Raw genomic sequence first — 22847 nt, forward strand, 5'->3', positions numbered from 1 at the left:
GTTAATCAAGAGCTGACTGAGAAGCACCAAAGTTTATCAATCAGCAGCCTGGGAGATAGGGCAGGAATTTTTCCTCTGGTAGGTAAGAGGCCAAAAAGTAAAGAAGAAATGAAGGACTTCACTAGAGATGGAGAGGAGACCAGAGGATGAACACAGTACGGTATTTAAAGAACAGTATACTGGATTCCTATTATAGTTCTGAAGGATATTTTACACACTGGAACCAAAAAATGTTTCTAAATAAACTCACAGAGAATTCTTAATTTTATAATGTTAGTTCACCTAAAAAAGCCTTACAAATTTTTCCACCTTTCTTGCTTAAGAAATGTACTGATGCCTAAATCAAAGGTTTTTAACCTTGACTGTAAAAGAGATTTTCCCAGGAAGCGTTTAAGATACTGAGGACTGGGTTCCACCTAATCAATTCAGATTCAACTGGTCTAGGATGGTAACTGGGTTTATGGAATTGTTTACTACTTAGGTGGCTCTAATATGCAGCTATAATTGAGAACCACTGCTCTTAATCAAGAACAACAATGGCAACTACCATTTACTCAGCATATATTATATCTTAGGTGCCGTTCACTTTTCTAAGCACATTACACATACTAGTTCATTCCCTGTGTTTTTCACAAGATAAAAAATGGAGAGGTCAGGTAATCTGGCCAAAGTCACACAGCAAGCTGATGAGAGTTATGCTTTAATCCCAGGAAGTCTGGATCCAAAACCCTTGCTTATAATCACCATGCTATACTGTCTCCTAAGCATGAATTATACATGTATTCTTCAACTGCAAATAAAATTATGAGACAAAACATTTTTAAAAATGAGATAACTGGCCAGGCGCAGTGGCTTACGCCTGTAATCCCAGCACTTTGGGAGGCTGAGGTGGGTGGATCATCTGAGGTCAGGAGTTCGAGACCAGCCTGGCCAACAGCCTGGCCACCATGGTGAAACCCCATCTCTACTAAAAATCCAAAAAAAATTAGCTGGGTATGGTGGCAGGCACCTGTAATCAGCTATTCAAGTGGCTGAGGCAGGAGGATCACTTGAACCCAGGAGATGGAGGTTGCAGTGAGCCAAAATTGCGCCACTGCTCTCTAGCCTGGGCAACAAGAACGAGACTTCATATCAAAAAAGAAAAAAAAAAGAGAGAGAGAGAGAGAGAGAATTAACTTCCTCCTTCTTAGTAGTACAGTGGCATCTTGGGTAAGGGTACCAATATGTGTTTATTAGGAAAATAAATAAATAGACAAGAATCTTCTCTTCCCAAAAGACTCAAATTCGAGATTTTTACACATATTCAATAATTTCCCACATAGCACTTTATGCAGCATGGTTATTTCATGTTAATATCAAAAAAATACATCATAGAGACAATGATGTATTTACAGGCACATTTACAAAACAATGTCCTACCTATTTCAGTTCTGCTGACTCCAATTCCATTATAAATTCTCAAGTAATTAAAGTGACAAGAATCAGAATCTTCAATGTCAAAGTCACCAAATTTGATGCGAACTCTCTCTCCCATCTTTACACGGATCTCCCATTCACAAACAGTGCTGTTGGGATAGGTCTGTGGGTAGTTTATGGATGTAAGGGTTCCACTCTCAGGGCCTAGTACAGTGTGTCCACATCCATCACCTTTAAAAAAAAAAAGTGAAAAGAATGATAAATTATTCTCACATATTTTACTTCCTCTATAACGATTTTTTGTGAAGATTTAAAAATATGTATGACATCAAACATTTTATACCACCCATACTTTCTATTTAATTTTTTTAACAGACAAATAATGGTACATACTCATGGGGTTCATAGTGATGTTCTGATACATACAATGTACAGTGATCAGATCAAGGCAATTAGCAAATGCATCATCTCAAACATTTATCATTTGTGTTACCTGAAACTACCTGAAACTACATAATTTTGTTAACTATAGCCATCCTGCAGTGGTAGATTCCTCCTATCTAGCTGTAACTTTGTATCCTTTAACAAATCACAAGACTTAACATTGTTCTTAGTATATCTATTCACAGGAGCCAAGAGAAGCCAAGTTAGGTCAAAATAATCAATGGTTACCTATATAATTTATAAGTTCAAGGAGATTTCAATTCTGAACAAATAAAAGTAAATATAAATTAGTAGTTATTAAATATACATATACATGTTATAATAAATCCAATCTTCAAAAGAAGAGCAACTTAAGAGTAATTGTTCAAAAAGTGAATGTAAAATATAAAAATATGTGATCAGTTTCATCGATTTACAAATCATGAACTAAAATATCTGTGAGAAGCTGAATGATAATCTCTTTTTCTTTACTTTTAAAAAATTATACAAGTTCTGGGGTACACGTGCACAATGTGCAGGTTACATAGGTATACATGTGCCATGTTGGTTTGCTGCGCCCATCAATCCGTCATCTACATTAGGTATTTCTCCTAAGGCTATCCCTTCCTCAGCCCCCCATCCCGACAGGCCCCAGTGTGTGATGTTCCCCTCCCTGTGTCCATGTGTTCTCATTGTTCAACTCCCACTTATGCGTGAGAACATGCAGTGTTTGGTTTTCTGTCCTTGTGACAGTTTGCTGAGAATGATGGTTTCCAGCTTCATCCATGTCCCTGCAAAGGACATGAACTCATCCTTTTATTTGGCTGCACAGTATTCCATGGTGTGTATGTGCCACATTTTCTTTATCCAGTCTATTACTGATGAACACTTGGGTTAGTTCCAAGTCTTTGCTATTGTGAATAGTGCTGCAATAAACATACATGTGCGTATTTCTTTCTAGTAGCATGATTCATTATCCTTTGGGTATATGCCCAGTAATGGGATTGGAGGGTCAAATGGTATTTCTAGTTCTAGATCCTTGAGGAATTGCCACACTGTCTTCCACAATGGTTGAACTAATTTACACTCCCACCAATAGTGTAATAGCATTCCTATTTCTCCACATCCTCTCCAGCATCTGTTTCCTGACTTTTCAGTGATCACCATTCTAACTGGCATAAGATGGTATCTCATTATGGTTTTGATTTGCATTTCTCTAATGACCAGTGATGATGAGCATTTCTTTCACATGTCTGTTGGCTGCATAAATGTGAGAAGCTGAATGACTTCTAAAAAACACTATGTACTAAAGATTATGCAGATTACTGACTGGATAACAGACTACAAGGCACTGTTTCTTGAAATTATTAAAGCAATATATAACGAAGTTTAATTCTATATTTACTGAAATTTAACCTTTTAGTAGTCCCTCTCACACACCTTATTTTTTTCCCTACAGATTAAGGAGAAGTAAAATTAAGGATTAGAAAAAAATGACCTTTATATCTTGGCAGCAGCATTATTTGCTCCAGAAATTTATTCAGCAGCTAAATACAGAAACTTAGATAACAACATGTTTGTAAAAATGAAATATTTGCATTCTTTATCATAAAGTTTGTGCTTTGTTTTCCCTGAGTACCCAGAAGAAAAAATTAATGCTCATTTAGGAGTTTCAGCAGCTGCTCTGATTGTACTGTTCAGCATTCCGTAACAATGAGATTCAAATAAATCTCTTTCTAGTAGGAGGATGAATATATCCTTTTAAAATAATAGCATTCTGTCCTTCAAAAGAGTTATTTATAATCACCTTTCGGAATAGTAGAGCACTTACACAAGAACTATGTTAAAAGTGACACTGCTGAGTTCCCAACTCAATACGGACACAGAGGGCTGTAACAGAACTTTCTACTATGTTGATTATTTTTAAGAACAATGCAGTGCTAATATTTGCTAGAAAAGACAAAAGCTTTTAAAAGCCTATGAATAAGAACTTCATATAGTATTTAGTAAGTAGTGGATGCTAAATAAATGTTTATTAATTGAATAAGGAAACTGTACATTAATCTATGAAAAAGTAATTTCAAACTAGTCTCAAAACTAACTTTAATGATGGAACAACTTTGTACCTAAATTCTTATGACAATACTTAAAAATCATATCCTTGGCTGATAAAGAAATTTTATTGTTGAATCCATATTAGTATTGCTCCTTAGTCTACTTTTAAAGGTCAGTACTAGAAACCTGGCTTTCGAAACAATTATCTCTCACACAAAGCTTAGTTTTTAATCAACATTAAATTTTAGCTATCTTCTATACTTGCTTTCATTTCACACACAAGAACTAGGCTTAGCAACTCAGTAATACAAAAATATGTAAGTGCAGAATGTAACAAACATGTGGATTTTTGTGCAATATATCCACTGGTCTCTTGCAAATATAAAATGTAGGATGTTATACAGTCCACAAAAAACAAAACAAAACAAAACAAAAAAAAACCCAACACAAATTTCCCCTGAAACTGGCATGAAAATACCTCGAATATCTCTGCTGGATATCAGCTAAATTAAAAACATAGGGATATAAAAAAAATATACTGTGAAAATAAATGAATTATAAGATAAATTACTCTTAAACAATCATTAACATTTTTCCTCAGAGGAAAACACTACCACCCTAAGACAGAGTTTCTAACATTATAAAACTAGTCTGAAATGTCCTTACTACTGAAAAGATGAAAACACTCTTCCTGTAGGTGGTTCAATCTTCAAAAAATAACCACCGAATAAACGAAATAACTCCAAATATAAACGTATGGTTTTTAGTAAATAGAAACAAAGGCAGCTTTTTAGGTGATTGAAAGTGTAGATGAATTTCAGAAACGCAGGAATTTTCTATTAACAGCTGAATCTACGACTTTGTAGTGGCAGACTGTAACACTTAAGGCATTCCCCGTAGGCTATTATTCAACTCAAGGTTGTCATTTAAAAATGATTTTTACAAAGAGTACAAGCAGAGTGTTAGGAGTAATTTTTAGATGTCTTATACTCATGTTTGATTCTAAATACACAAAACATTTATTGCCCTTTCCAACATGAAGGATAATTTCTACAAAAGTTAACAAAAGAAATACTAACTGATGAAAAACAAGACTTTTGCATGCATGCTGATGAAGGCAATAATTACAGAGTTGTCTTTTTTCGTCACTTTGTGTAGGGGGAGGGCAGGAACAGTCCACATGTAACGTGCCAAGAATGTTCTAAACTATGTGATGGAGTTGCGAGCTCCCTCCTCTTGCAAGCAAGATGATATGCACCAGAAACTAAAGTTAACAACAGGTCTCCAATCTTCAGCAACGAACACATTTGAATGTTTTGTATCTCAAAAAATATTTGACAAGTTTAACCTGACTGGATAAACAGCTTAACTAAGCACCTACTGCTATGAAGCATATGTTCAGAATATTCTAGTCTGAAAGGGAAGGCTAGGCATACACATATGTTTTTTGTTTATTCCAAAAGAAATACCTTTTACATTGTGACCCTATACATTCTTGCATGCACGCACATGAGCCACTAAAGTATTTCATGACCCCCTAATGTGTCCCCAACTGCAATCTGAAAAACACTGTGCTAGGCATGCAAAGGTCTTAACATTGAATTTGCAAATCAAGGAAAGACCTCGTTCTCATTTTCACCCCTAAATTAGAAATGCGTTTCCAGTTTATTTTTACAGTTCTTAAAAGTAAAGCTTATTCCACCAAGATACTTAAAATACGACAAAATATTTAAAAGTAGAACTAAAATTGGGAAAACATTCTTGATCAACCAATTCTGTAATACACTTAGAGCAGTGATTCTCAAAAGGTGGGTTGCAGGGCAGAGGGGAAGAGGACCCCCACAGGAGCAATTTTACCTCCTATTTGGCAGTGTCTTGAGACCATTTTGGTTGTCACAACTGGAGGGGGAGGGGTGTTATTGACATCTAGTAGGTAGAGGCCAGAAAAGCTGCTAAAACATCTTATCATGCACAGGAGAGTCCCTCAGAACAAAGAATGATCACCCTGAATAGCGAATAGTGCTGAGGTTAAGTGCTGACTTAGAGTCAAAGCTAGAAAATCTCAGAAAAAAGATCTGGTTCAGTTCTTGGCTGGGTTCCATTTGGCCCAAAGGGTAATGCTGTTCTCTTCACTAAGAGACTGGTTTTCCCCCAAAGATCAGCAGTTATACTAAAGAGTTTTATGTTCCGACTTTCCAATTTTTAAAAAAGTAAACGGAATGTTTTATTTTTCTTTACATTAAAGAAAAAGATTATTTTTATTAGTCTATAGGCCTCAAATGATATTTTTTTCTGGGTCGGAGCTCTTAACATTAGGAGGAAAGGGAGCTAACAGTAATCATCCCTGACTGCTATTAATTCTGAGTTGCTTTGTACACTAGGAAGAACAATGATCTGTGACTAGGCTACACCACCTACTATTACTCCTTCTCACAAGGCAGAATTGACAAAAAGAGTATAACTACTACTGGAAAAAACAATGTTCAAAGCACCAATCCATACATTCTCACCAACTCCAACTTCACTAACTTTCTCCTTCTCCAAACTCCATCAGCACTATCACTGACAGGTTCTTTCCCCTCCTCCTCCCTGACATCGTCTCCACCAGACTATAACTGATCAAAAAGGGTAGAAGCCTATTAACCTAATTTTTGAATTTTAATTTTATTCCAGCTAAGAAAAAACACTGGAATTTGATCTTACTGCTTCTTTGTTTGGCTGCACATTTATTTAGGGAATTACTCATAGAACATGTGTTCACTTCCTCTGAAGAGTGTAAGGTCAGATGTGTTAAGCCAGATACAAATTTTGATATTATTCCAGGAAAAAAAAACTTTTTTTTTTTTAGCTACTTATCCCTAGAAAAAATAGGAAGAAAATTCAACATATTTAAATGACAATGAATTATTGCAACAAAGAATGCATGCTTTTTAAGGCTACTCTAATTAAACTCCAAATCAAGTGTGTTTTTTGTTTAAGTATATGCTTGTGATACTGATTCCATATGACTTTCCAGCCCCCTCCAGATTTTAGCCATATCACTACTGATAAATTGTATTAATTACGTTCTTTTATATATATATATATATATAAAAAACTGAATTTTAATAATATGAACATTGTGATTTCCAAAATTATTTCCTTTAACAGCAAATACAAAAGCAAGATATGCTTGCACAAATATGCCAAAAATGGAGAGCAAAGGTTTAAACTTTTCCAGTGAGTTTTCAAGGTTTTTCTTTTGGTGAACTGGTGAGTCTGACTATACTAGCTCTAAATAAGTGCCACTTTGGTCACGTAATACATCTGTGAGATCTTAAAATGAGAAAGCATGGAGCTTTTACGGAACATAAAAGTGTTAAGAGCAAGTTGCAACTGTTAACTAATATATCTGATTTCATTCAGTTACAATAAAGTTTTTAATATATTATTTGGTACTGTGAATTTGTAGACCAGAAGTACCATATCAACCTTGTAATTGTGAGGTTTGTTAAGGTGCATCACTATAAATCTCAGATAATTCAAATACTACTCTAATTTCACTTAATTTTTTGTCCTCTTTAACCCTGGTAATTTTCTTGTTCTGAAGTTTTGTCTGAAACTAATACAGCGACTCCAGTTGTCTTTAGTGTTCACAAGATATATCTTTCTCCATCCCTACAGTTTTTAAATTGTGGTAAAATATATATAACATAAACTTAGTATTTTAAATACATTTCACTTTTTAAAGCAGTTTTAGGTTCATAATAAAACTGAATAGAAAGAACAGATATTTGTCATATATCCCTTGCCCCTACACTTGCACAGCCTCCTTCATTATTAACATTCCTGACTAAACTGATACATTTGTTACAATTGATGAACCTACACTGACAAATCGTTATCACCCTGAGTCCACAGTTCATGTTAGGGTTCACTCCCCGTGTACATTCTACAGGTCTGGACAAATATGTGACATGTACCCACCACTATAGTATCATACAGAGTAGTTTCACTGCCCTAAAAATCCCATGTTCCACCTGCTCATCTCTACCTCCCTCAAAACCCTGGTAACCACTGATCTTTTCAGGGTCTCCCTAGTTTTGCCTTTTCCAGAGCATCTTACAGTTGCAATCATATAGTTTGTAGCCTTTTCGGATTGGCTGCCTTCACTTAGTAGAATGTATTTAAGTTTCCTTCATGGTTTTTTGTGGCTTGATAAATCATTTATTTAATTTTTAAAATACTGCATAAGATGCACATGCATTGACAGTCCAAAGAGGGTCATTGTGACAATTTTTTTTAAAAGACATGGCCCCCAGCTTTATTCTTTTTTAAGCTCAAACTCATCTCTGCATGTGTGATAATCTACAAAACTGAATAACATGAAGGAATGTGAGCTATATATAAATCCTCTTCAACTCCACCATGCACACACTCTACCTAGAATGCAATGGTTAAACACACTGGAGTCATGCAATGAATTTAAATGTCCTATCTACCACTCACTATGACCTTGAAAAGGTTACTTATTGCTGCTAAATCAAAGTTTTGCCAGGGGTAAAATGGGAATATTAACAATTTGAGCTACCAAGGTTAAGATTTAAATGACATACCATATGAAAACAACCGGTGTCAAGGTCCTAAGCCATAACAATGTACTCAATAAATATCTGTGAGTACTATTATCATAAAAGACCAGAACAGCTTTTGCCCATTGTTTATTGACCCAGTACACTTGGCTACAATCTAGCTAAAGTTAAGAGAACAATGGCACATTATTTTAGGAAATTTAAATGTATAGCAGCTTTAAAGCTTCTAGTGTCTTGTAGAAAGTATAAATTTATGAGAAAGTATTGCTTACTAATCTCCCCAATGACCTCTACTGCAGTTCAGTAACTCACCCTCAGGATCACAACCTGGACTTTATTTTTGCCATTATTGGAAACTACTCCCAACTCTGAAATCTTAAAAACTTTAACATCTCACTCTTCCGGTTATAGTCTCCTGACCTCTCAGCTCTCTTACACCCACTGCATACTTTGTGTGAACTGCATTTCTCTCTTTTCTCTCCATCTATCAGGCTGATTCTGTCCTCATTTCTTTCTCTACCTAGTCTGAGCCTCATGTCCAATATATTAACTACACTCTTTCTGGTACCTTTGTTTCCTAGCCACTGTATTCTTCTTGAGCATCTATCTGCCTGGCAAAAGCTCCACCCTAGGTTGAGCGCTATAGAAAGAGAAAAAACTCACAAAATCCAGGGGATGAATGTCATTAGATAGTAATGGGTTCCAGCCTCAGATGGGCACTAAAAGTCTCTCAGTTTTCTCTTATTTGGTGGTACTCAAAGTCAAGTCAATGTTAGAATCATTTACAGGCTAATTAAAGGTTCTCAGGCTCCTATTTCCACCTCCATGGATTCTAACAAGTACATCAGAAAGATGACCTGAAACTTGGAAACAGGGTAAAAAAAAAAAGTGTGCAGCACATCCTTTAAATGTCATAAAAAGCAAAAGCCACTCAAAGTTACAGGGCAAAATAATTACCACCTGCTACTTAATGCTGATTAAAGGCTACAGTCTTGGTTACGTGTTAACTTACAGATTGCTGTTTGGTAAAGATGAATATAATTTCTGTATAGTTGAAAAAAAAATAACCTAAAAGTTTAAGGCCTTGTTGGCCATTAATCAGTTTTGACCATCTAATGCAGCAATCATATCCTAACATTGCCTATCAACACCTAGCTTCTCAAATACTCTATGGACAGTTTTAACATTTTACTGATTCCCTCACTAATGAATGAGTTGAACAAAATATTTGGTGTGTTCATCTTACATTTGCATGAAATGGATTTTGCCTTTCTTTTTGCAAATTATAACCTGTAACTGTAGCTCTTCGGTGGGGCCTTGGATCTGCAGTTTTACAAACTTTAAAACACTAAGGGTAACAACTAAAAATTCAAAAAACCTCCTTCCACGTGGTGTCCCCTCATCACCCCACATCTACCATCGTTTTTCTCACTTTTTCCTTCTTGTACATAGATTTCTTTAGTTGCCTATGCTTGATGTCTTCTCTGCCTCCTTTTCTAATGTCAGTGCACTGCAATTCACGTTCAAGACTGTTGCGGGTTGAATTGTGTTCAAGTCCTAATTTTTGGTACCTGCAAATGTGACCTTATCTGGAAACTGGATTTTGCAAATGTAATCAAGTCAAAATGAGGTCATTCTGGATTTAGGGTAGGCCCTAATCCAACAACTGGTGTTTTCTAAGAGGGGGAAACTTTAGACACAGATGCAGGGAGAACCACATGTAACCACAGAGGCAGAGACTGGAGTGATGCATTACAAGCCAAAGAACACTAAGGGTTGCAATCACCAAAAAGCTAGAAAGAGATAAGGAAGGATCCTACCCTAGAGTCTTAGGAAAGAGAATGGCCCTCTGCACCCCCTAATGTCAGAATTCTAGCCTCCCTAACTGTGAGACAGTAAGTTTAAGTCATCTAAGTTTGTGGTACTTTGTTACAGCTGCCCTAGGAAACACACAGGTCCACATATCCAGTGAAACTCTTCACTAAAGCAGTCAGTTTCTGAGCTGCCAAAAGCCAACGGAGAATTTTCCATCCTTATCTTTTGTTACCTTCTACAGCATCTGGGATTGCTGGCACTTCCTTCTCTCGCTTCCTTCTCCCTTCCTTCACATCTCCCCTCCCTCCTTCTTAAATCTCTCCTCCCATGTCTGAGTTCCTTTAACCCTCCAACTGCATCTGGGAGACACCTTAACTGTATATAACCTTGTTACTACAGGCTGTTGATGTTGCTGTTCTTCAGAGTTCTTTCCCCACTCTGTATTCTACGTGGGCAATCTCACCTACTCCTTGACTTCAGTTACCACCAAATGGAGAAAGCTCCAAAGTCTTCAATCTTATCTATATACATATTAAGCACTTTTGCTCAGAAGCATTTGAAACTCCACATGTCCTACGCATTCAATGAACGACCTCCACACGCCTGGCAGTGTGCTATTAGGTATTAGGAACAACAGTAAAAATGTCAGGTAAGGCCCCTGTCCTTACAGAGTTTACAATATAGGGAGTAAGACACAGAGAGTCATTCCAGGGATGATGAGGTCTAAAGGGAAGTAATGAGTGCTTCAGTGTGTGCGTGTGTGTGTGTGTGTGTGTGTGTGTGCGTGTGTGTCAGAGAGAGAGAGGGAGAGGGAGAAGGAAGGAGAGGGAGAGGGAGATGGAAGGAGACATGGAGAGGGAGAGAGAGAGAGAGAGAGAGAGACGGGGGCGGGGCAGGGGGGAGAGAGAGAGAGAAAGGAATAGCAGTTACCTAGGCAGAAATCCTGGTGAATGAGAGAAGTGGAAAGCAGGAAGAGGAAGAAGATTCCAGAAGGAAAAATCTCAACATTAAACTGACTCTTGGCTCTCTCAAATTTAACTAGTCATTATATTTTATACTTCTCTCTCCTTAGCAGTTCTAAATTTAGTCCCTCTGAACAAGTGCAGGCCCTTGCAAAGTTCTTTAACAGGTTTCCCACTTTCTATCTTTCCTCCCTCTAATCCACTGCCCACACACCAGTCAGAGTTTCTTAAACACTATCTGGGTCACGTAGGTCCCTTATTTTGAAATCCTTTAACTGTTTTCCACTGATGATATGACAAAGTTCAAACACTTCGGCCAGGATACAAAGTCTATCATAATCTGGCCCGATTCCCTTTCTGGTCTCATCTGTTCATTTTTCCCACAACCTCTTTGTTCCACAGTCCTGAACTATAGGTGACTCCCCACATGCTGCATGCTCTCACCTCTGTGCCACCGCACTTGACATTGCACTCTGCCAAGAATAATGTCCCTCGTCCTTTCACCCACCTAGCAAATACCTACTCAATGTTATTTTCTTTGTGAAACCTTTCTGAAGCTCCTGGTGTATCTCCCTATTTCCATAATAATAATATCTTTCTGTACTTAATATGCTTAATTATGTAAATTTATGTCAGTTTACCATACCAAGCTGTAAAATTTGGTTAGAAAGGCAATGCATTCTATTCACCTTTATAAGCATATACACAGAAATAAAACATACAACGCTCCTAGCATATGCTGTTGAATGAAAAATAACCCTAAACTAATGTTATGGTAGACAACTAACACATTAGAAAGTACATAGGCTTTGGAGTCCAACAGACTGAGAGTCAAATTCTAGACATGCCAGTTTTCAAGATCCTGGACACTTAACCTCCATAAGCTTACATACCCTAACCAGTACACTGGTGAGGACGCGACTACCTCACAGATGAGGATACCACCACCCATCTCCCAAGATAAATGTAAAAGTTCAATAAGAACTTCTTCAAAATACAGTGGACTTTCTATAAATGTAACACTTTCTCCTAGAAGAGGATGCCTCTGTTTATCTAGTACCCCGCCTTATCCTTCTCTGGGACGTGCTCCGCAGTTTCCCAACAGTTTTAATATGACCTCATGCCCCCTGGTTATTTGACTGGTCCAAGGGTGGGTACTGAATCACACTGGGCCAACGTGAGGCCAACTCACCCTTTCCTCCAATTACTGGACCTTGTACAATAGGGAAAATACAGAATCTCTCCGTGTTAAAACTGCAAGCCTTCGGGATTGCCGGCAGCCATGATTCCTCCCACAAAGAGAAAGCCAGACTGAAGCAAGAGAGAAGAATTAAGCTGAGTCCTCGGTTCCTGAAGTCTAGCTGCATTCCTGCTTTCCCCTTGGCTTAGGTAGGTTCAGCTTTAACAAAACTCTGTAAGTTACTTCACAGTCCTCCCAATACTTTCTCCTTCTACCTTAATCAGATACAGATTTCTGTTCTCTATACCCTCAAAAGTCCTAACTAAAACACTCTTCCTTCATGCAAGCAACAGAATATCCACCTCACATCCAGACCTATAAACTTGGCTTTTAGGATGCCAAGAGTAGGCAGAAACAAAGGCATGTCAGGAGAGAAGAGATAAAATTATCTGAGATGGTGGGGATCAAAAAACATTGAAACACATCAATAGGCAGAAGGCTGAAAAGGCAGAGGAAAGGTCATAAAGGAGAGTACAAAACTCATATTAAGGTTTGGGTGGGCTGGAGCCCCTGAATGGACAAATCATTGTGAACAGTCATGCCTTTCTGTCACATTCCTCTACTGCATGCTCTGACTCCTCTCACTGAGCTAGGGGTGGAACAATAATTGGGGATAAGGGGAAGAGGGATGGAAAAGTGAGTCTTAGTGGAAAGGAAACATTTAAAAGTGGAAATTTTAACTGCAGAGTAAACTGAAGCAAAATTTTCTTTCACATATTGATTCATTCATTGAACAAAAATTTACTTGCTACCCAGATTCAATCCCAGCCCTCGTTACAGTCTAAAAAGAAAGATGAGTTACATATTTTAAAACATTTAGAGTGGTAACTGGATGTCAAATTCAACAAGGCTATTATTTAAATCCAGGTATGTCCAAGTCCAAAGCCTCCAGATTTTCAAAGACCACTATAGTAAGAAAAAAAAAAAAAACAACTAAAACTAATAATAAAGATAGACAAAGCTGCTTGGTTTTCAAACTAAAACAAAAACCAAAACAAACAAACAAAAATCTGACAGTTTAAATGACAGTTTCAGTAAAGCAGAAACAAAACCTTTGCTTTTTTATTAAAAAATAAATTTTTATTTTTTAATTTTTAATAAAAATTTACTTTATTAAAAAAATAAATTAATAATATAACAAATATCTGCTGTATGCCAGTCACTAAGAAAATATACAGCACAGATGTAGTCTACCGTTTAGAAAGTTTGTCCCTGAAAAAAGCAGAGATATAAGGTACCATAAACAATTGAAAAAAGAGGTATGTAAAAGCCAGTGGCATTTTGAGCATGTTTCCAGATATAAAGTGAAAGTGCCATAAAAGTGTAAAGCATACCAAAACAAAACTCACATTCCGCAACGAAGCAGTGCTCTGATAAAGAGGAAGAGGACAAGGTTTCAGGCAGGAGGGAGTCATACGTGCAAGGATTAGAAGCAGGGCAGGAGTTCGGCCGTACAAATCAGCTGTACAAAGTGAGGAAGTCTGTAATCCCCACTTTCGACTTGATTAGCCAGTCCTAATTTGTGGCAGATCTAATCATGATGACCACATGACTTACTCTTGTAACTATGAGCTATCCAGAACCAGAGAAAGCAGAGAGTGGGGATTATCACATGGGCCCAAGTTTGGGAACTGTCCAAGACCAGAGAAAGAGCATTGCTGAGATGATGGATCTGGGGTGCCTGAGCTGGGAAGAGATAACCAAACCTGGTGACAGACAAGTGAACCAGGTGAAAGAGGAAGCACCTGAGGCTAATGTCAGGCCTAACATCGCAGCTATAAACTCCTCAGTCTGCCCCTCAATGGCAAGTCCTCCACAATACGGTCCCCACCAATCTTTCCAGCTTCCATTTCTCATTACTTTTCTATTACACCAGATTAGTGAAGCTACCTGAATGCTCCCCAGGAATATCCACTGGCAAGAAAAAGGGGACAGGCCAACCACTAGAACAAAAACTAGGGGAACTTTTATAATATTGGAGATGCCTATTGAAGTCAGAAGCTGAAAAAGCGTGCAAAGGAGAAAGTTTGCCCAATTGCTGGCACTGATTTAAGCTGTCACCGCTCTAAAGGATGACCCATCTGAGGGAAGCAGAGCTTTCTAAGAAGTTGCCATGTCTATTTTCAGAATTTCAGCTTGAAGGACTCCTCTCATAGTCAAGGGTGTGCAGCAAAGGGGTCTTCCTCCTGGGAAGAGGTGGGGCTGGGAAAGGCTGGGAAGACTGTTAGGCTTCCCAGGTAGCAAACAAGTAGTAAGGGTCAAGACATGGCTCTGTTCCTAGCTCTTGAACTGACCACTAATTATGGGGATTAGGCAAAAGACAACAGCATGAAGTGCATGCCGGTGCCCAGGGAGGAACCAAATAATGTGCTCAGGGTAGCAGATTAACTCTAGAAATGGGGTTAATTCACATAATTTAAATGATAGACACGATGATAAGTACTAGAAATAAGAAAATGAATAAAATTCTCTCCACTGGCAGGAATAAATACTTAGAATACAGTGTGGAATGTATTATCTGGAGATGAGTGTGTGGGGACTCTTAGAGAACTCTTCATAAAGGGAGGATACCCAAGAAGGGTTTTGAAGGCTGATCAAGAACTTACCGAGAAGACAAGGAAAATAAGGACATTTCAAGTAGAGGAAACTGCATATATAAAGAGGTTAGTATAGGGAACAAGGCAAAACGACATGAAATTGTATCTTAGAAGACCAAAATTAGCTCAGTCTCATATCTGAACTACACAGTGTGATAAGTGCTGGCATTAGATTGAGTCAGAGTGAAAGGGAGGGACCGGACTGTGAAAAAAATTACATACATAATATGCAAAGGAGTTTGGATGGTATCTTACAGATTATAAAGGGGCTGCTGGCAACACCAGGGAAGTCATTGACACAGCTCCAAGAGGAAAATGTCCCAGCATGTGGTACCATGACTGGCCCACAGGAATTAACCAACAAGTGTTTTTCCAATAACTGGGCAGACACAGGGCATGGGTTCAAGAAGCAAACAGTGGAGCAGGACCAGAATGAGTTTTGCTACTCATTCTAAAAAGGTGGACTTTCACACTCCCACTTCACTGACTCCCCATGTTCTAATCTTATGATCTTACTCTTCAAATATCTGCAGTTCCTTGTGGGCAAGAAACCTGCCAACCCTTCAAAGCTTACCAATCTAAAACCACTTTATCAGTGAGGCGTCTCTTACTTCTCCAGGAATGCTGAGCTCTTTCTGCCTTATATAACCTTCTTATAACCTTCCTTGATTATTATTATAGTAGGCATCTCCTGCTTCTCCAGGAGTGGTGAGGTCTCTCTGTCTTACATAATCTTCTGATAGAATTCCTTGGTTATTATTATATATATTCCAACCTGAAGATAATTACTTTCTCAAATAGACTGTAGGTTCTCTGAAGACAGTAACAATGTTTTACTCTTCTCTGAATGTCTCAGGACTGTACTGAGGTACGTGCACACTCTCTTGAGAGTTCACAGTTGGTACCCCTTCATACTGATAGTTCTGAATGAGAGTGCCAATATCTGAATAAAGAGTGCTAATATCTTCTCTTTGATCCCAGGCAATTCAGTTTTGAAGGCAAGGTTGCAAGCATCCTACTCAACAAAAGCCTTGCAGGGAATTCTGGGCCACTCTCCTTAAAAAGCAGTTGAGGGAACTTGCATCTTGGGATTCTCCCATAATTCAAGTAGCGAATCAAAGTTTTTCTTTCAACTACACACCCGTCAGGGTGCAGGTTGAGCTGGTAAGCGATGTTTTAGTAGCCCTTGGAAATCATCCAGTATCTCATCAGCTTCAGTGGGTATTGCACTGGCACTCATTGGATACTAGTTTATCTGAATATCTGTATTTTCTGTCCTCATAGGTTATACTAATTTAACTCAAATAATGAACTGAAAAATTAGCATGATATTTGTCTCTAAACAACATTTTGAACTGAAATACTTTCTCAGAGATTTTTCTCCAGAATGAAGAATTCAATTAAATACAATAACAGCTCTGAACAATACAGTAATTACTTCATAAATACTGAATGTCTTATAAGATTTTGCATTTTGAAATTTTTGTCTTACTGTATTCCGTAGGTATGCTTACATGTGCTAAATTAGCCTATAAATTAATTTTACATAAACACACTATTAAAATTACAACTACATAAGATTATGCAGGTATGTGAATAAATAATAGAAAGGAAAATTAAAAATTACAAGTTGATGGATTAGAAGATGGAACTGTGGATAATCATCTACGTTTTTAGTTGTGAGTGATAATCATTATCTATACAATATTTTAAAATAAACACAAAGTGCTACGGCCATAAGGTTGTTATAAAGAAAATTGAATCTAGAAGCCACATCAGAAAAATTGCCAAATTGTCTCAATTCATATTTCCACAATCACACTTAGCAAAATCACTATCTTTATGAAGCTTTTCCCAATCCTTCTACTGTTAGGTCATCATTCCATATCCTTCCAACTAATCAAGAACTGGAAGCAGAAACTGTCTACTTGTATGAATTCAATTAATGTCCAACATTACTACCTAAGTTTCACCTCCCAGTGTCACTTTGAGAAGTGTAGTCCTAAATTCAAATTCTACTCCTATGTAAATCTAGCCCTTTCTCACATACATGATCTGATTAAATTTTGGAAATTAATTCATTTGTCATTTTAATTCTAGTACTGGTATTTTACTTATGCCAATTCCACCATTTTAAGATATTTTTTCATGTTCGTCTTTAAAATGAAGTTCAGATGTTCAAATGGAATTATCAACTATCCCCAGGGAAAATAATGTGTTCTTTTGGTTTCTGACACTGAGAAATCTACCTATAATTTACCTGCAATCTTACAATCAATTTTTCATTTACAAGTTTCAAAAACGTGGTGTTTAAATCTGATCATTCACACGTGTGGAATGTGTGCTGTTTCTAATTTTCATTTTGTAAAACTAATTAGAAATATAGCAGAAAAGGATGCTTTGATTTATTTGCTTCTGAACAAAACTGCATAAGAGCCCTGATGTTTATCAAAGAAAAGGCAACGGAAATTTCTAAATTAACCTAATGTCAATGTGAAAAATAATTACTAATGTTTTATTTGCAGAGAGAAATAAGTTTTTATTTTCTGACAACTCACAAATATTGTTCAAAAATATTTCCCTGCATCACAAGCAAATAAAGGCATTCCTTGACAGAATATAAACTTTTTCACATATTGGTTCCAAATATGATCAGATAACTGAAACATCCTTTTTAAGAATGAACCTGATTTGTTTCACAGATTAAATTAGAAAAGAAAAACTAATATCTTCACAACATGTTACATATTAATAGGCCTAAACAAATCAGGCTTAATGGATCTTAAAAATTAATTCTCTGATATTTTACCATGTTCAAGTCACATTCTAACCGAGACAGTAGGCAAGCCTTCCAGGACACAAATAAGCTGAGCCCCTGAGATGAAGTAACCCAAATTCCTACAGTCATAATGGAAACCGGAGACCATCAACTTCCTATAAATTTAATACAGTAGTAAATATGCTACCAGCATAAGTTTCACCGATTTAAATTTTTTAGAGATGTACATTTTACAAAAAAAAAGTTTTCTATAAAAAAGATTTCGAAGACCAACTTCTTGATATCCAACTTAGAACTCTACACAAATACGAGCCGTATCTGAAACATCAACATAATAAATAGAGGTAAACAAACACAATATATTTATAAATCTATGACTGAAACAGGACTGGTTAGAAGACATCTGCTGTGAAAAGTCGGTAAGTTTTCAAACTAGTGATACATTTTATTCGGAGCCAAATAAAAAGAAAGGTCATTGTGAGAAGAAAATCTATTGAGGAATAGTTATGTATGACATTAATTGGAATGAAGGTAATATATTCTGCTATTCAAATGATGTCAGAAAGAAAAAAGACACTGAAGCACGTTTCTACCTCAACATATATACTAGATGCATTTCTACCTTCAGTTGTTAAATGAAGAAAAAAAATCTATCAAAGAAACCTTTTTTGCAGTTTAGTTTTTATTCTGACTATATGCAAATTACAGAAAATGTAGAAAAATATAAAGAAATGTCCCCCAATTTTACCACCAAAAGACAACAACTGTCAACAGTTTATTTCCTTCCAGTCTTAAGACTTCTTATAGAGTAAAAACTGTATCTTGTAGCTGAACATTACTACTTATACAAATCCCCATTATGAAAAATTCTAAAGGTGTTTTAAACAGACATCTTTTCAGGTTATGTGAGGGAGTATCAGTAGACCCAAAAGAACATCTGTTAGACAGGGAAGACTGGCTTAAAAGGAATTCCACCACAGACTGCTTTAGGGTCCTTTGGGTAAAAAATTTAATTTTTAAAAATGAGGAAATTCAAATCTCAAATAATTCCTGAGTTTTCAGATGATGTATACCTAATTAACGCTTAATTTATCAATTTAGTAAGATCAAGATTAATGATAATCATTTATAGCTATTTTAAGCTTTTCTCTTTGCAAAATTCCTGCATACTATCATTTCATTTATATCAAGCTATGAGATAGGTACGCATTCTCATCTTAATGATGCAGAAAACTGAGGTACAAAGAGATTAAATATTAAATGATTTAGCGAAATTTACCCAAGCAATTTAGGAGAACAGAACTAAAAAGGAAATAAAGTCATATAATTATCAGAATCATTTCTATTTATGTCGATGTTTATATAAGATGACATTGTTAAATTGTTAAAGAGAAATGTATTTGTTAAAATGTTCTGGTAAAATAAACTAAACCTTAAAAAATGAATTAATGTTGCATGTCTGATTAGACTGGTTTTTTTTTTTTTTTTTGAGATGGAGTTTCGCTCTGTCACCAAGCTGGAGTGCAATGGCATTATCTCGGCTCACTGCAACCTCTGCCTCCCGGGTTCAAGCGATTCCCCTGCCTCAGCCTCCTGAGTAGCTGGGACTACAGGCGTGCACCACCACGCCCAGCTAGTTTTTTGTATTTTAGTAGGGACGGGGTTTCACCATGTTGGTCAGGATGGTCTCGATCTTCTGACCTCGTGATCCGCCCGCCTCAGCCTCCCAAAGTGCTGGGATTAGGCCGGTAGACTGGCCTTTTCTAAAAACAAGGCAATCCCTCATTTGGAAGGGAGACATGTAACTGATTCTATACTGTCCCAAGACTTTTTTAATAACATGATACAAACACTATCAGATCCAGAAACAAGCAAAACAGAGTACTCTGCCTATGGATTATGTCTTCCTGCATCAAGGTACCTTATATTCTTTGTGTCTCAATCTCCTTACGTTTGAACTGGGATAACAGTAACTATCTCAGCTGGCTGTAGTGAAGATTCAAGGAGTTAATAAACACAAACCACTTAGTCTAGTCGTGCCCGCCACAAAGGAAGCCCTAAGTGTTAGCCATATATAAGCCTGTTTTCCCCGCTACCAGGAGGGAAATACATCTCTAGAATGGAGAGAAGGATTTCATACTTCAATATATTAAATGCTGATGACGTTCAATTTAGAAGACGATCTAACTAAAACCTAAATGCTAAACATTTAATTTTGAGTTACTCTATACAGAAATGTGTCTCGATCTAAGGGGTCGGTACACCAAATACATTTTTTCCTTATAGTTAGAGAGATTATATTTCCACATGCCTGTCAAGGTTCGGCATCTTCTCAATGACAGGCCATGATTCCATACTTTACTGAAAACCATGAAAGCAACATAAAGCTGGGCTTAAAGGTAGAGAACAATTTTCTTTTTAAAAAACTCTCTTCCTAGTAATAAGTAACAATCCAATCCTTATCCTTCCCACTGCAATAAAATGGAAAATGCAATGGAAAAATCTGTTCAAAAACTGATGCCAAACTGATTCAAAAAACTGTGCTACGCTACTGGAAAATAGTACTCAAGGGGAAACGAAATCATCCCGCATTCTCTTTCCATTATGATAATTATTTAATAAACAGTTTCGCTTGTTTCTGGAACAGGTTTTTCAAGGATTGTAGGTGGAAAAAAAAAAGTTTTGTCACTTTCTGGGAAGGCTTACCTTTTTAATGCGGAAAGCTTCACTTGGGCAAATTAGCACAGCGTTGGGTCAGACCCAGTGTTTGACCAAGGCAGTCTAGACCACCAACCTCAATAACGGATTGTAAAGAACATGTTCTGAATCCAAGACTCAGAGATAAGCAGAAACTATTCCATTTGCTTCAGAACCCGAGATCTTTCACAAAGATAATTACCACCACTTACCTTTAATAGGTTTAAGATGCTGTTTAATTAACCTGCCTTCCTACAGTGTCCATCCATCCGTGCAGCCTAACTTTAGGGGTCATTATCTCCAAAGGTTCTTTTTCCTCCCCAAAATTTTCCACAGAAGGATCTAATATCAATGAGGCTTTCATAGCAGGGTCTCACGTCCCCCTTTCAGAGAAATAAATGGCCTTGCCAAAAAGTAAAGCCGCGCCAACTTGGGGGACAGAGGGGCAAGAGCCTGCCTTTGCAACTGAACCCTGTGAGTACCCAGCCAGGTCTGGCCACGCACTAAAGCGCACCGCGCCTCCCTGCAGCGTCTGCAGATTCGTTCAGGGGCCAAGAGACCCGGCGCCCCGACGGAGGCTGCCCCGCCGCAGGCTGCCCCGCCGCTCACTCCCCTGGGACCACTCACCTTGCTGGGCTCCAGCGTCGTCGAGCAGCAGGAGCAGGACAAGTAAGAGCAGGAGGAACAGAGGCATGGAGGAGGAGGAGGAGTTGGAGCAGGGAGGGAGGGAGCGGGAGAGGGGGAGCGCGGCCCAGGCGGGGGCGGCGGCCGCGGCCCGGACTTGGGGACACTGCGGGCAGCGCCTGGCTCTCACCACCGCCCGGCTCGCCATCGCGGCAGCCGGCAGTCCGCCTGCATAGTGCGGGCGCCCCGGGAGCCCCGCGCGCCTCGGGCCGCGGCACCCGACCAGGAGACGGCGGCAGCGGCGGGAGAACGAGAGGCAGCCCTCGCCTCACCCCGCGCCGGGACCCTTCCGCCCCTCACCCCGCTTTCACCTCCTCCTCCTTCGTCCCTTCCCTCCGCTCCCCGCGCCGAGACCCCAGGCCGGAGCGCAGGGGAGGGGAGGGAAGGAAGCGGAGCGCTCGAGCGGCGGAAGGCGGCCGCGGCGGAGCTGGGGGACGCGCCTCCCGCGCAGCGCTCCTCACCAGGATCCCCGCTCGCCGCGCTCGCCCGCGGCTCTGGCTAGCTGGCAGGCAGGCCCGCCACCCGCTCCCTCGCGCTCCCTCTCGCTCGCGCCGGCCACGCCCCCTCGGCGCCACGGCCAATCCTCGGCCAGCTCTGGTCCGTCTCCTTCCACGAAACCCAGTCAGCATGCTCGCTCCTCGGTCGACCCGCTAGTTCTCCGGCCCACCCTCGAGCTCCACCGCCCCTTATCTCCCTCTTCCAATCCCCTTCGGCCTTTGGAGGCGTCCGACCCGCCTCCTCCAATCCGGGTCCCGCCCTCAAGCTTCGGATCCCCGCGGCCCCCGCCCTGCCCGGGCGCCAGTTATTGTTGGGACCGCAGCCCAAGCTGATCCCGCAGAGGCGGCAGCTAGCTAGTCAGTGACTTCCGGGACGTCCCCCATCCCGCGCTCCCTGCTCCTCAGGCCCAGCTTGCTCCTTGCTCCTCGCTCCTCCGCCGCACATCAGACCACTGGAAGGGGGTGGGAAACCTGGATCCTGGATTGTTTTAGCTGGGAACTGAGTCTAAGGGGACTTTTTTTTTTTTTTTTTTTTTTAATGGCAGAGCGTGGTTTGTTTTGTTAAAATTGCCGCCGGTTGTTGCAACAGCTCCTAGTTACAATAATAGATGCAGTATTCAGTTTTTAATATATGTGTTCCCTGTTTTCTCTGCCCTTTTTTTGGCGGGGAGTGAGGAACAAAAAAGTGTAAAACAGGATCCGTGCCTCAAAGGCAATTTAAACCTAACATCCTAACCTTCATTCAGACATTCTACAAGGAGTTGTTGAGCACCTGGTATCTATTTGCACACGTTGCTACAGAAATCTTGAAATGTGGAACAGAGATGGAAATATAGCATGCAAGTCAGAATGAAGTAAGTGCTAATTAGAGTCACAAGCAGTTTGATGAAGACTGTAAGCCTGTGGAACGACAAAAAGAGGAATGCAGAGGTCTACGCAGTTATTTATTTTAGAGAGAAGAGAGTGGCCATCTAGGATGTTTTTAACAGCAGCCCCTAAAAGGACAGTGGTGTCATTAGCAAATACAAAAAACTGCTAAGGTAGAACAAGTTGTGTGGGAAACTAAGTTAATTTTGGACGTATTGAATTTGAGATGCCAACTTAGTAAGTG

At 38.9% G+C, this 22847-nt stretch overlaps 1 protein-coding gene across 2 annotated transcripts in view; it reads right to left on the reverse strand.

The window, feature by feature from the left end:
• DCBLD2 (discoidin, CUB and LCCL domain containing 2) overlaps positions 1-21756 on the reverse strand; it is a 91668-nt gene extending 69912 nt beyond the window's left edge. Inside the window, exons 1-2 of one of the 2 annotated variants that reach the window (XM_003893848.5) lie at positions 21183-21756; positions 1420-1647 (exon numbers count right to left, since the gene is read on the reverse strand). In XM_003893848.5, coding sequence (XP_003893897.4) covers positions 1420-1647; positions 21183-21387 — 433 coding nt within the window. In that variant the 5' untranslated portion in view covers positions 21388-21756. The remainder of the gene's footprint in view (positions 1-1419; positions 1648-21182) is intronic. The other variant, XM_031662957.1, reaches the window with a different exon arrangement.
• Between the last annotated feature and the right edge of the window lie 1091 nt (positions 21757-22847).

Source organism: Papio anubis, chromosome 2, assembly GCF_008728515.1.
Source record: "Papio anubis isolate 15944 chromosome 2, Panubis1.0, whole genome shotgun sequence".
Taxonomy (NCBI): Eukaryota; Metazoa; Chordata; class Mammalia; order Primates; family Cercopithecidae; genus Papio; species Papio anubis.